We start from the raw sequence: 14537 nt of genomic DNA on the forward strand, positions 1-14537 counted from the left end.
TACAGATGTGGAATACAATAGATTTTCGTATTGAAGGCAAGGTGTGGGGCACAATATCAATTGATATTTTTTTTTTTTGTGTTTTAATTTGTTTATTTTCATTTTTATTCATGATAGACTTTACAATTTGTCAGTTGTGTCAACTTCTGCATTCGGAGAACAAGCTGAATAAAAGGTATAATGTTTTGGGACTGGAGGAACAAATTAAGAATTGGAGTGTTGCTCAAATAAAGAAATTTTATAAGCGTTGGTACTTTCTTGGTAATGCAACCTTATATATTGTCGGGGATATCAACGATGTTTCTAAAACAATTGTTGCAATACAAGTAAGATTGATATACAAGTCTCATAGTAAAATTTGTCACTTTTTTGTTTTAAGATGCTCGCTAAACTAACATTACCTTCTTATTGTAGGAAGCCTTTGGAAAATCTAAAAGATTTCAGAACAAGAGATCAGTTGAAATATTTAAAAATAAAGGGCATGGTCATCCTATTCGGCCTCTAACACTCCATAATTGGTCACTCGCGCGAAGCAACACAGATGATCGAAAACCTCTGCAAATTTTTCAACACAACCTTATCCACAATTTTTCCTTTTATATCTTCTCTAAGGTTATTGAAATAGTATTATAGGGGCTTTAGGCATCTCTGGTTGAATTTATGTGGAAGTTTCAAAAGAAGGCGAATGGTTGATTTAATTATTCACACGACTATCTAAGAAATAATCATTCAGCTGTAAGGCATGCTTTTTTTTTTTTAAAGAAAAAAAAAATATAAAGTACTTTGTAAGTTGATTTGGTGAAAACATTATGAGCTATAATTTGTCATGAAATTACAAAAAACATAAAGAAGTGACGATTCTTTTCTTTACTTGTTCGTGCTTTTTCAAATTTGTTTGTGTTGTTTTTTGTTTTTGTTTTTGTTTTTTTGGCTTCCATCTTTTAATGTAACTTTTTGAGAAACTATTGTAGGTTCCAGTGAACAAGTTTCAAACATATGGCGACCTACGAAATTTCGTAATGAAGCAAATATATCTTTCTGCTTTACAATTCCGGATTAATGCAAAATATAAGGTGTGTGCCCTTTAATTTTTAGTTTGATCATTTTTTTTTTGTGTGTTCCAAGGAAACTAAATCCTAGATTTTGATGTGAATGTCGAGGTTTTTCTTGTCTTACCTCCCAATATGTATGTAACAGGTTTATTTTCCTTAAAGCTATATTTTATGAAGTAATATCTATTTAAAATGTTTCAGAGTTCAAATTCATCCGCAACATTAATTGAATTAAGCCATTTTGATAAGTATTGTACTGGATGTGCCCGTACTCTTCTTGGTACCACAAGCGAGCCTAAGGATTGGAAAACTGCAATAAAAGTAGCTTTCCACGAGGTTTGTACCCTTAATTTCTCAAAAGCAAAATTACTTACTCTTTGTAGCATACGTCATGTACTTAGATACAAATATAAACTCCTTTGACCACTCAACTTTTTTTGTTTGGAAAATTATGAAATTGATACTATTTCTGGTATCACTCTTTCTCCATTTTTCATCTCACCATTCTCTCCTCAGTCACTTTCTTTCATTATTCGCGTTCTCATGGTGATCAGGAACAACAATTAACAATTAACAAGTCAAAATGAGCAGACTCTGCAATTTCTACTTCATGATTACTAATATTCAAAATCGCTTTTTGAAAACGCCGATGGCTCGCTCAATTGTATTTCCTATATGTTCTTTTTCATAGCAAACTATATTTTTATTTATATGGCAAAAGAAAATGGGTAAATATTTGTTTGTAATGCTAAACGAAATAAACAGAACCATCTTTTCTCTTACACATTGATTGTAACAAGGTAAATTAGCAGCCGCATCAACTTAAAATTAATGCCAATGGACGGAAAGGACTAACTATCCTAACGTCTCGAAGTTTGAAGGGGAAAGTGAAAGATTTAGCAGAGTTGGAGAAGTATTTATTAAATTTATCCATTTTCAAATTGCATACAGGTTCAGAGGCTAAAAGAGTTGGGGATTAGTTATGATGAGTTTACTCTTCATAAGGATGTAATTTTGAATGATAGTGCAAATTTTATAGCCGTGCTTGATGACGATTCATCTTCTGATATCATTAAGTTAATCATGCGTAATGATGCACTTGGCCGTGCTACAATGGAGGTAAGGGAAGCACATAAAGTTTTAGCAGCTGTTGCTACAACAATTACGCTTGACGAGGTAATTAGCTAATAAATATGTAGGGTCACCGTAAATCCTAGTGAAATTGAATTTGCTATGAAACAAGGATTGGACGACATCATTTATGCTGAACCTCAGGTGGTGGTCCTTTCTTTTCTTAAAATATTGTCGAGAAAGATATCAAGAATATTTAGTTTTCCTATTAAATATTATATTTATTTACTCCCTCACTACATATATAGATATAATTATTGGTAGATGATCCGTACTTGTAGATTGAGACGCCAACAGAGTTGATATCTCAATCACAGTTACAAGAATTATGGTTAGAGCGCCAACCGTCTTTCGTTCCCCTAACAAATTCAAACCAAGATGTGAAGAAACTTCATGATAAGAGAACCAATATCATTCATCGTCGTCTTTCAAATGGAATATCTATCATTTATAAGGTAATGTAAACCAACTGTATATATATATGTATGTTTGCGCTCATTTACCCTTAATTACATATATCTCAAGATTGAATATTATATGTTAATTATGTGTAATCAGATGTCAAAAAATGAAGGCCATGAAAGTGTAATACGAGTTATAATAGGTGCTGGAAGAGCACATGAAAGTTCAGATTTAAAAGGAGCTATTGCGTTGGGTGTCCAAACTCTTTGTGAGGGAGGTTGTGTTGGCAACTTTTCCAATGAGCAGGTAATTATATAATGTAGTTGCGTAATACACACGATATTTACATATTTCAAAATTTAAGATTTGTTGAGGGTTTGGTAATTTGCACAAGATTTAAGCAAAATATTTTGTCTAGGTAAAACTTTTTTGTTTGAAAAATATGATTGATTATTCGTTGGAGTGCACCGAGGAATTTATCACTGTGGAGGTGAGCTTTACATCAAGAGATAATGGGATGCAAGCAGCTTTCCAATTGCTTCATATGTTGCTCGAGGTAATCCTAATATATGTAATCCATGATCACATTTTTTTCCTTAAAAAAATTTGTTGTGCAGTTTGTATGTATAGTGAATCGCAGTGCTAACTAAGGTTAAATATGTCGATATTTATAGAAATATCACTATAGAAATTTTATAGAAATATCGATATCAGAGAAAAAGATTTGGCAATTTTACCTGTTAACCCATTTATATGTGGGGATTCGCATTAAAAAGGGTGGAAAAAAATCCACTTTAATTAAATCCACATTGTAAACGGGTTAGAAATTTTAACTCGTCACCAATCGCGGGACGGGGACGGATTTAGAGGTCCCCAACCCTTTTTCTTGTTTATCCGCTCTGTTTAATTATAACCAATTTTGAAATTAGATATATTATGTATTATATCCTATAATGTAGACTGAAATTTTTAAACTGAAACAAAAACTTGTCAACTTAATTTTTTTGCGTCTTTAACCTCTTAAAATTAACATGCAAAGCTTAAATCTTGTTTTAAACACACAAAACAACCTTAGACCATAAAATACAAATTCAAAAACATAGATTTAACATTAAAACTTCTTTCATGTGAAGATTTAACTTTTTAACATACATAAAAAATAGAAACACAAACTTTGTAACCAAACTAAACTTTGTTCTTATAGTTGAAATGATCAAGATAAGTTTTAAAGAATCTTACCACAAATCTTAGGAGAGGAATGGTTTTGATCACCAAAGTGAGAAATTTCTACAAAGATTTAGGCCCCGTTCATTTTAAGTAAAAAGCTCTCAGACACAGTCACATCTAACTTTTTTACTACAGTAAAAAGTTCTCACATAAAGTCACATCTTAACTCGAATTAAAAGCTCAAATTAACGAACTAAACGGACCCTTAAACTTTTAAGGAAAAGTTGAAACTTTGAACAAAGAAAATCAAAGGAGAAAAATTTTGTTCTATACCCTTGAAAGTGCAAGGTAATTCCCACACAAATTCCTTCTCCTTCTTTTAGATTGTGGTTTGAAGTCTCCCTTGTGTGAGAGAAGTGGAAATGTTTTGAGAGAGAGAACATCAGGGGTTTGGCCAAACAAGGGGAAAAAAGAGAGAGAGTGAAAAAAAAAAAGAAACGGTCAAAGTGAGTTTAATTCTAAGTGGTGGTATATATAGACAAATGACTAAGCTAACTTATCACTAATTAAGGCCTTTTTAATCATGCTCTATGGACTAGAATTTGATTAAAAAAATGCTTAGTGTGGCCGGTCATACTTAGTGAGAAGAGAGAGAAAATTCACATAATGATGACTTAAAACCCTTCTTAAACTTATTAAACTTATACCGACAGTAATTTTTAGATCAGTTAACAGGACAACTTATGCGGGTTCTTAGGATGGGTATAATGTGACGACCCTAACTAAGTAGCCGTCTTTTAAACTCACTAATGTGTAAGCGCTTAAAATACTTGATTTTGTTAAACTGAATTTGCGATTTTTTTATATATTATATGATAAAAGAAAAAAACTCAACTTTAATCTTAAATTAACAAATATTAATTTCTAAATTATATAAGAAGTCTCAGTCTTTTTAAAACTATATTGCATTCGTACAATTAAAAGATATTATCATAACAAAACATATTGCGGAATTACTATGAATATCCATATTTTACATCAATATTGATATATTCGTTGATATATCTCTAAAATTTAAGTACCGTAATTTTCATAAATATTAATATTTTCATCTTTGAAAAAGATACATTCCTTTTTCAGTTTTTCATATCGGCATATCTGAAATAAGAAAATTTACATTGGAAATATTTGTGAAGACGTCGATTTTTCAATCTTGGTACTACATGTATTTTACCATTATTCTTAAGTAATGTTGTTTGCTTTGTTTTTGATCATGTAGCAAAGTATTTGGTTAGAAGATGCATTTGATAGAGCAAGACAATTGCTCTTGTCAAACTTTCAATCCAATTTGAAGAGTTTAGAGCAATCTACAGCTCGCAAACTCATGTTGGCAATGTTGGAAGATGAACGGTTTATCGAGCCAACACAAAAATCATTAAAAAATTTAACGTTGCAATCTGTCAAGGATGCATCGTTGAACAAATTTATAGGAAATAATATCGAGGTAAGTATGTAATTTTTTATTATTTAAATTAATCTTAGAAATAAATTAAACATTTCTAATTATTTATTTCAAATGTTTCTTTTAGGTAAGTATAGTGGGTGACTTCTCTGAAGAAGATATAGAATCTTGTATCATTAACTATTTGGGTACAATTAAAGCTACAGAAAATTTCAAGAATGGACCTCATCAGTATGAACCAATTATGTGTAGTGCTTCTCCATCCCATTTACAATCACGAGTACGAACCTCACATAACCATTTAGATTATTTGTAGTGTAAAAATTAGTTGTTGAATCTTTTATGAGGGTTTTTTTTTATCAGGTTTTTTTAAAGGATACTGAAGAGAGAACATATGCATGTGTCGCGGGCCTTGCACCAAATATATGGGGATTCAACATTGATGGAAAACACTATCTTGAGTCGAAGTTAATTGTCGGGGAAAATTGGATAAGTAATCTTCATAGACATCCGTTTTTCTTTCTCATCACAATGGAGTTCCTGACCGAACTTATAGACACACGGTAAATTCTACTCTGCAATATTTTCATTTAATTAAAATCGAAATAAAAATATGTTGTTGAGAGTTATCTAAATTTAAGTTGTAAAAGTATTTCTATCATTGAATTAACAACAAGATATTCCTGATCTTGTCAACTAATCATAGTTTAATGATGGTTTTATTTTGCATTTAAGTTTGCGTTAAAATAATTACAATGATGTGTTAATTTGCATGAATATTTCATACAGGCTCGTTGAAGCTGTTAATGGTTCTTATTTGGCATATCAAGCAAAATTGGATGTACACTTGTGTCATAAGCTAAATCTTGGATGGTATGTGATATCCATATCATCAACTCCTTCTAAGGTAAGATTTTTTTCTCTTTTATTTTCACCTTTACCTAAAAAAACTGTTATTTTAGTTTCTCACGAACAAGATTGCAAAATTGACAGTTATTTTGTTATTTTTAAAAATTTATATATTTCTTAAGTACCATTTTAAATGTTTCTATACAATATCCTGAAATTTCTAATATCTGTATATATCGATCTATTTCGCGAAATGGATATTTCCATAAAGGTGTATTGTTAAATGATCTAATATTGTTAAAATATTAGTAAAATTTCCGGGAAACATTAACTACTTTTATATTTTACGTTATATTGTTTAAATCAAGAAGGTTTGTATCAATATTGCTCTCGAGATTTTTTATATTGCTATCTAGATTTTTTTCCTTCGAACTCTATGTCTTGGTATCAATATTGTTTAAATCAAGAATGTTTTTTAAATACCTTAGAATCTTTTCGATGCTTCTTATTTGTAGATGTGCGCTTATCATTTATGGTATTATGATCACATTTTACCTTTCATACTTTAATACCGTTAGTATTTTGATTGAAAGTTTCATCTAATTTATATATTATTAGCTATTTTTGAGTATATTAGATCTCATTAAAATAAAGTGTCTTGGTATGAATTTAAGTATTTTATATCAATTTTTACAGATATCGATATGTTCTTAAATTTAAGTAATCGGTATTTTCATAAGATATCAATATTTTTATCATTGCTTACGAAAGAACATATCCAGGTTCATAAAACTGTTGATGCGTGCAAGAAAGTTGTTAAAGATTTTCGTAGTGTGAGATTTTCTTCAGACGATTTGGAGGAGGTTAGCTACTCTTTCAATGTAAACTATTAACATTTTCGTTTAGTTATACAATCCATCTAAATACAGTATACACATTATATACTCATAAAGAAGGATCCAACAGTATTTTTTCCCGTCTCGCTAATGTAATTGCTCTAGTTACAAAACATAACAGTTAGTTTTTGAACAAACCGCTTTAAAATGTTTGCTTGTCCAAAGGTAAAATTAAAACCGATAATATCCTTCAAGGTTTTGCAATTATAGGTACGAGAATGTATGCTAAAGAGACACGAAGAAGAAATGATGTCAAATTCTTATTGGCTTAAATTGTTATGCCTTTTGCAAGCTTCTTATGTTTCAAGGAAGGTAATATTTTAATAATATATGTATATTGCACATTTATAAAATCTCATCCTCCTATAGTTAGAAGTGGTCGTTTGTAGACATGAGAATTAAGAAGAGCACCAATTTAACATTTTATAAGTATTTTAAATGCTGCTTTATATTTATTAAAAATATGACCTTGTATTTTTGTTCAGGACATATCATGCCTTGGAGATCTTGCATCCTTGTACAAAGCTGTCACTATGGAGGATATATACTTAGCATATGATCATTTAAAAATTAGTGAAGATTCTATATATTCATGCATTGGGATAGCAAGGTAGCTTGCAATTACTAGTCATAAATCCGTGCAACGTACACTATATTGTGTAGTTTCAAGGGAAAAACCAGAAATGTCACTCTAGATAGCAAGTAATATTATTTAATTATATCACTCCATTAATTAATAAACAATTGTTATTCAATTAATAAATGGCACTTAATTATTTAAAGTGAGATAAATAACATAACTTTTTTGTTTTTTTTAAATCATAGTAAATGATATAATTTGTGTGTTTTATTATTCTCTTTAAAGCTTTAAACTGGTATGTTTTCCTAATTTGATTGATGTTGCCCTAAGATTATAGTGTTGTACTATTCTATTTCATTAACTTTCTAATTACGTAGCTTCATCAAAAGATAAGAAAAAAAAGGATTGGTCGTATAAAAGTAGCAATATCAGAATTAAGCTGCATTTTCTTATTTGGTAAATGGTATATTTAAATATTGTACTTTCTTTTTTAGTTTTATTAACCTATTTCAATATTGTTAGTCTTACAATCGTATCCTATTCTTCCCAGATTCCAATACTTTTTTTTTTTCAATTTCGAGTCTTTCTTTATTGAATTTTTAGTAAATTGGTTTTTCCTTAGTGTGCATATTTTACCCAACATCCGTTGGGTAAGAACTGAACGCCTATGATGATATTGTCTCACAGAAATAAAAATGCGCTTTTGATTGCAGTCTATCAAATTTATTGAAACCTAAAATTTTAAAATAAAAAAATGAGAAAAATCAAAAGGTAGAGAGGGAGAGGAAAAAAGAGGAGACCAAATCTCATCTGCTCCATCAGTCACCCAAGATTTGTAAAGATTCAAATCTTATAAATGCGATTGTCATGGGGTTGTTTGCTATCGCGATCCATCCATGAGTTGTTCTGTCGTTTTTTGTTAGGAAGCCCAATGACAAAATCAAGATGATAGAGAAGTTCACGAAATCCTAGTCAAATCGAGTTCATTGAGAGTCACATCCTTTGCCACAATTCTAAACGAGCAATTCGTGTTGAAGGGGAAAAAGATCTCACGCGCGTGAGAGAGACCATAGAGCGTGGCTGTGATGGACTCTCGATTCGCCAGAGAGAGAGGGCGACCCCCTCTGAGTGAATGGTGGTTGTTGATGACAACAGACGATGGTGGCCGGAGTTTTTTTCTTTTAATTATTAATTAGAATATTAAAGGTTATTATTCAATGTGGTTGGATTTATTGTTATTTACATAGAAACTCAATTTTCAACAATTGAGTTTAAATCTGACAATTTAAAAAAAAAAATGCTAACGCATAGAGCTCGCGTTTCCACAATCATTCCAATTATATATTATGAGGTGTTGTAAAGTACCTTAATCAAAGAAAATAATTAATATTTATGAACAAAGCACTCTCTCTTTTGTTTACTACTAGTTTTGGGAATGTGTTTTGCACGCATTATCATGTTGAAGACACTTGAAGAGTTTATTATTTATCGAATAATAAGAAATTTATTTATACAATCAATTAAGAATTTTTGAATTCATTTTAAAAATAAGTTTCTAAAATTTTATTTGAAAAAATCCTCATTTTTTATTTTAAATAGTTAGTGATAAAAGAAATTTTTATAACTCTAAATTAGAAGAAGACGATTTAGTATAAAAAAAATTACGCATATAGATAACTTTTGATATGATAAGAATTATACGGAAAACAATTAAGTATGAATAAATTTGAAAAACATTATTTTAACATTGATAAAAAATTAAATAATAACTCGCGTTAGAAATTTGCTTCATAGGAGTTAAAGTAAAAAATATATTTTAAAAAAACACATACGTAAAAAGTTAAAATGTTAAAAAAAATCACAAAAAAGAGAAAACAAAACATTTAAAAAAATAAAAGAGAATGAAGATACGGAAAAAGTAAGATTGAAAAAAAAAAGGAATAAAGTGGGAGAAAGAGGGCTTGCCAAATGGCAACTTGAGAGAGAAAGAGTTTAGTAAATTAAAAGAAGACGATTTAGTATAACACGATTGGACGTGGAGTTTTAAGAATAGACGATTGGACAATGTGAAGTTATTTGTAGATTAAAATATTTGAGAGGTAGGATATTTTTATCTATATTCTTATTGGCCTTATTTTAACTATCTTTGGTCTTTGAAAACATTTTAAAGATAAAACGTTTTGTTATCATTGAGATTCAAAGAAGCGTTCAAAGTAATACTTTCTTAAAATGAGATATTTTAAGAAATGATAAAATACATGATAGCCTAGAAATTGGGATATGAAGATCATATCTTTAGAGACAGGTCCCGAAACTCGTATGGACCACTTCAGTGGTGATATTATAACGTTGTGATAAGATAAGTGTTTCATCTTAATCTTGAAATCACGAACTTGAGATTTATGACTATTCACTGTGATCTTATCTTTAGGTAAGTGATTTATGATTTATAAAATCTCATCCTCCGATAGTTAGAAGTGATCATTTGTAGACATGAGAATTAAGAAGGGTACCAATTTAATGTTTTATAAGTATTTTAAATGCTGCTTTATATTTATTAACAATATGACCTTGTATTTTTGTTCAGGACATATCATGCCTTGGAGATCTTGCATCCTTGTACAAAGCTGTCACTATGGAGGATATATACTTGGCATATGATCATTTAAAAATTAGTGAAGATTCTATATATTCATGCATTGGGATAGCAAGGTAGCTTGCAATTACTAGTAATAAATCCGTGCAACATACACTATATTGTGTAGTTTCAAGGGAAAAACCAGAAATGTCACTCTAGATAGCAAATAATATTATTTAATTATATCACTCTACTTAAAAATAAATAATTGTCATTCAATTAATGAGAAAAAATAAAAAGTCACGATGACACTTAATTATTTAATGTGGTTGGATTTGTTGTTATTTATATAGAAATTCAATTTTAAACCATTGAGTTTAAATCTGACGGTTTTTAAAGAAAATGCTAACGCATAAAGCCCTCGATACCATAGTCATTCTAAATCTATATTATGAGGTGTTGGTAAAGTACCTTAATCAATGAAAATAATTAACATTTATGAACGAAACATTCTCTCTTTTGTTTACTATTAGTTTTGGGAATATGTTTTGTACTTATTGTTGTGTCGAAGACACTTAAACACCGTTCACTTCGTAGATCACACACGAGTAAGTCCAACTCGAGTGTGAAATTGGGCCAAATTATGCGTTCACTAAACGCAACTCAAATTTCAAACTCGAGTAATAACTCGAGTTGGTGAGTTTCACCTGTCCTTTGTTTTCTCATTACTCAAGTTTGGTTCTACAGTGCGGATTGCCTATGCAAAAAAGGACACTTCTTTGTAATTAGAGTTTGGCTTTAGTACAAGTGAACATAAAACTCAAGTTTTAAATGTCAAATCAATCTCTTTCTAAACGCTTAACTCAAAGTCTAAACTAAACTCAAATTTTTTACAACTCAAATTCACTTTCTTAACTCGAATTAACAAATTTGAGGTACAAATTTTTTATCTCAAAAAAAAAAAGAGAAAGTGGCGTAGTTGAGATAATGGTTCTAATAAAATAAATAAATAAACAGCGTGAAGAACTATCTAATTGATTAGAAATGATTTGTCTAGTCAAATCCTTATTATTATTTATTATCTGATTTATTATTATTATTAAATGCAATTAATGCTCTTTATTTATTTTTATTTTTTTTTGTCAATGTATTATTGACGTCCCTATCAATAGATCCCCAACCCCCCTCTGAAAAGTCCAGTCATATTAATTATTTACAATGAATGCTTAAACTTACACAATTTGCCATGAAAATACAATACAACTATAATGGATTATTGGGTTGGACGAGTAATAAAATCACATGTATTTTTTCTTCTTCCTCCTCACTTGTTGATTTTTCTGCAACTATATTTGTCCAAAATGGTCAAAAAGGAAGGAAAAAAAAGAGTGAGGTATTTTAAAAGAAAACAACTGAGCCGGAGAGAAAGAAAAAAAATGAGATCCTTTCTCTTTTTCTTATAGATACTGTCCCTTTCTATCTTTCTTCTCTCAAGGTAACGCACTCTGTTGTCCATCTTGTTATGGTGTATTTCGTTATGCACAGCTTTCATTTTCGTCACTACTCCCTCTCACAGAAGAGATTCTCAAAATCCATCGAAGAAAGAAAAAAAAATCCGGTGAAAATGAATTTTTTTTGAAGCAATTTTTTATTCAGAATTGCAATTAACCCGTGACTTAAGTAGTGGGTCAATGCAAATTAGTTAGCCTGAAAAGTCTGTGACACTGAGTGGTTGGTAAATGCAAATTAATGCCCTTTATTTTTTATTATTATTATTATTTTATTAATGTATTGCCGACGTCCCTATCAATAAATCCCTAACCCCATTCTGAAAAGTCTAGTCATGTTAGTTATTGTCGATGAATGTTGCCCAATAATCCATTACAGCTGTATTATTTCATTATCAGCATATGTATGTGAAAGAAATGAGAAAATTAGAAGAACTTTTCTTCTCTTTTTCTCTCTTAAGGAATTCGGCCAAGCATTCAAAAATAGGAGAAAATCAATCAACCTTCTCCAATCTCTATTGTCTCCTATTTATAGACAATTAGGAGAAGCCTTTGCTTGTAGATAAAGAAAATAAGAAATCGGTTATTACTATATTTTTAATCTCATTAAAAATATAGTTTCTCTTTTTCTTTTAGAAACAAAATTCCTTCCTTTTTACTATTAGTGTGGCCGGCCAACTCTAACGAAGGAAGGAGAAAATTCTTTCCTAATCCAGTTTTCAGTTTTGGCTTAAATTCAACTCCAAATAAAGTAACATCTTACTTTTCTTATTGAATTTAATTAGAAAACGTGTCGAACAAGTAAACTGGATTACTTAGAGAAGAAGTAACTACAATCCTGGTGAGATTTTTCCCGGTGTCACACGTCCTTTGTGGTCCCACCACAATGTGTGACAAAATAATTAAATAATCACATTATTTAATATATAATTAATTCTCAATTAATTTTTCGCTAGTGAAATAAAATCTTTATAATTCATCTTGTCTTGCAAATAATACAAGGATGATAGGAGAACTTATGGACCAATAATTTTGAGCTCTAATAAAATTAATAATTAATTAAACTCTTTAATTAATTAATTAATTCTATTAATTCTAAAAGTTAATCCATTGAAAAACTTAGAATTGCACTCTCAAAATTATAGACATAATTTACTACTAAGAACATGAAGCGTCCATTTGATATAGTCACTATATATAGATCAATCCTTCAGAAATAATTCATAATTAGAGCTAGGTAAAATCTATTAACCTCTCTAATTACATCTTTATCTTTGAGTACCATTGATTCTCTAATGAATACTATATTCATAAAACACGTTCATAAATATGAGCTCGTTACTTATTCAAGGACTGAATCAACCCTCAAATGAATTATTTATCTCCTTCAAAGAAAAAGAAATTGTTTCCATCTTGTATATTAGCATTCTCGGCTACCCATTTCATCATGTTTCTAAGATACAAGGAATAGGATTTAGGATCTAGAAATCCGTACTGAGTAAGTCAAAGAACCTGAATCCACAAATAGGAGTCTGCTAATAACTCAAGATTAAGATCATTTTATATATGACCATCGGTAGACTCAAATTTGATTTTCTATACTTAATGGAAATGATCAAAAAATTAAATTTTGTCTGTGTCCCAGTTCTACATAATCTAATTATGCATAATATAATCATTCAATATCTCTTTATATTAGTGATGCGGATAACATCATTCCATTCTTAATGGAAATGATATGTATTAGTAATGTTTTAATTAAAGATTCTAAAACTTTAATAAAATTCATTACGAACATCGTTTTGATTATTATCCTTAAATATTATTCTCTCGTATATAACACTTATATACAATATTTAAGGTTACATAAATAATCACAGAATTGTTAATGATATTCATAAAGGATTCAATAATACATGCACATAATTAATGAATAAACTATTTTATTAATCAAATAATAGAGGGGTTGTTCTTTCGCATCTTTGAGTTAGAGTGATTTGAGTGATGATTTTGAGTTGAGTTTGAGTTATAACTTGAGTTTAAGTTGTAACTGTTGGTTGCCGATTCGAATTCGGCTGCGGAAACGTGGCGGGGAGAGGATCGTGTATAACAAAAATTTTCATAAAACTTTTGAGATATTCTATAGATTATATTAATTTATGCACGAATAAATTAATCGCATTAATTTATATATCAAGAACTCAATCCGGAAAAATACCTGGAAGCCGACTCGGATGATAACTTGAGTTCTTTGTCCACGAACAGTTCTTGCTCCAAGCTTTGTGTTTAGAAAACCAAAGTTTTCCACGTCAATTCCTTGATTTCACGTAGACGTGTGTGTGGGCACACGTGAGACAAAACAGGTTTCTGAAACACTCAAATTTCTACAAACACCAACGCATGCACGATGTGGAATTTATTTTTGGAGAAAAAATTTTGCTCTCTTTTTTCCTTTGAGAATTTCAGCCACCAATCCAATTAGGGCAGAAAAATTGTTTCAAAAATTGTGTCCACAATTTTCTATCATTCTCATATTTAAATAGTAGAAGTCAAACTTCAAAACAGAATCAAATCCCTATCTCCAATTTGAATTTGGAACAAAAAATCCCTTCCTTTTATCCTTTAGGTGGCCGGCCACATCATTAGGGTTTTGCCCTGTGTGTGGCGCCAACAACAAATAGGGAAGGAAGAGATTTTATCCTTTATCCAATAGTCCAATTTTAATTTAAATTCAAATTTTAATTTAAGTCAAACTTAAATTAATTTGAATTCTAAATTGAACAACTTATCAAATAAGTTTAAATGGATAAATCTAGATGTGTTCAAATTCAAATTTAAATAATCACATTATTTAAATAATAATTAATTCTCAATTAATTATTTTTCGAGTATTTAATTTTAGAATTCCGTAA

General features: G+C 29.9%; 1 protein-coding gene across 1 annotated transcript; it reads left to right on the forward strand.

Annotated features, from left to right (window-relative positions):
* Window positions 1–5: 5 nt before the first annotated feature.
* On the forward strand, window positions 6–7676 carry LOC21403239 (stromal processing peptidase, chloroplastic). Its single transcript, XM_024168822.1, is given in 16 exon segments — window positions 6–41; window positions 135–326; window positions 415–612; window positions 972–1073; window positions 1254–1388; window positions 2004–2327; window positions 2465–2638; window positions 2742–2891; window positions 3004–3141; window positions 5032–5256; window positions 5342–5494; window positions 5578–5777; window positions 6004–6121; window positions 6846–6926; window positions 7170–7271; window positions 7445–7676. Coding segments are annotated over 16 exon segments (2457 nt in total). The 3' UTR covers window positions 7574–7676.
* Window positions 7677–14537: the final 6861 nt, after the last annotated feature.

The sequence above is a fragment of the Morus notabilis genome, unplaced genomic scaffold, assembly GCF_000414095.1.
Source record: "Morus notabilis unplaced genomic scaffold, ASM41409v2 Scaffold388, whole genome shotgun sequence".
NCBI classification, from domain to species: Eukaryota; Viridiplantae; Streptophyta; class Magnoliopsida; order Rosales; family Moraceae; genus Morus; species Morus notabilis.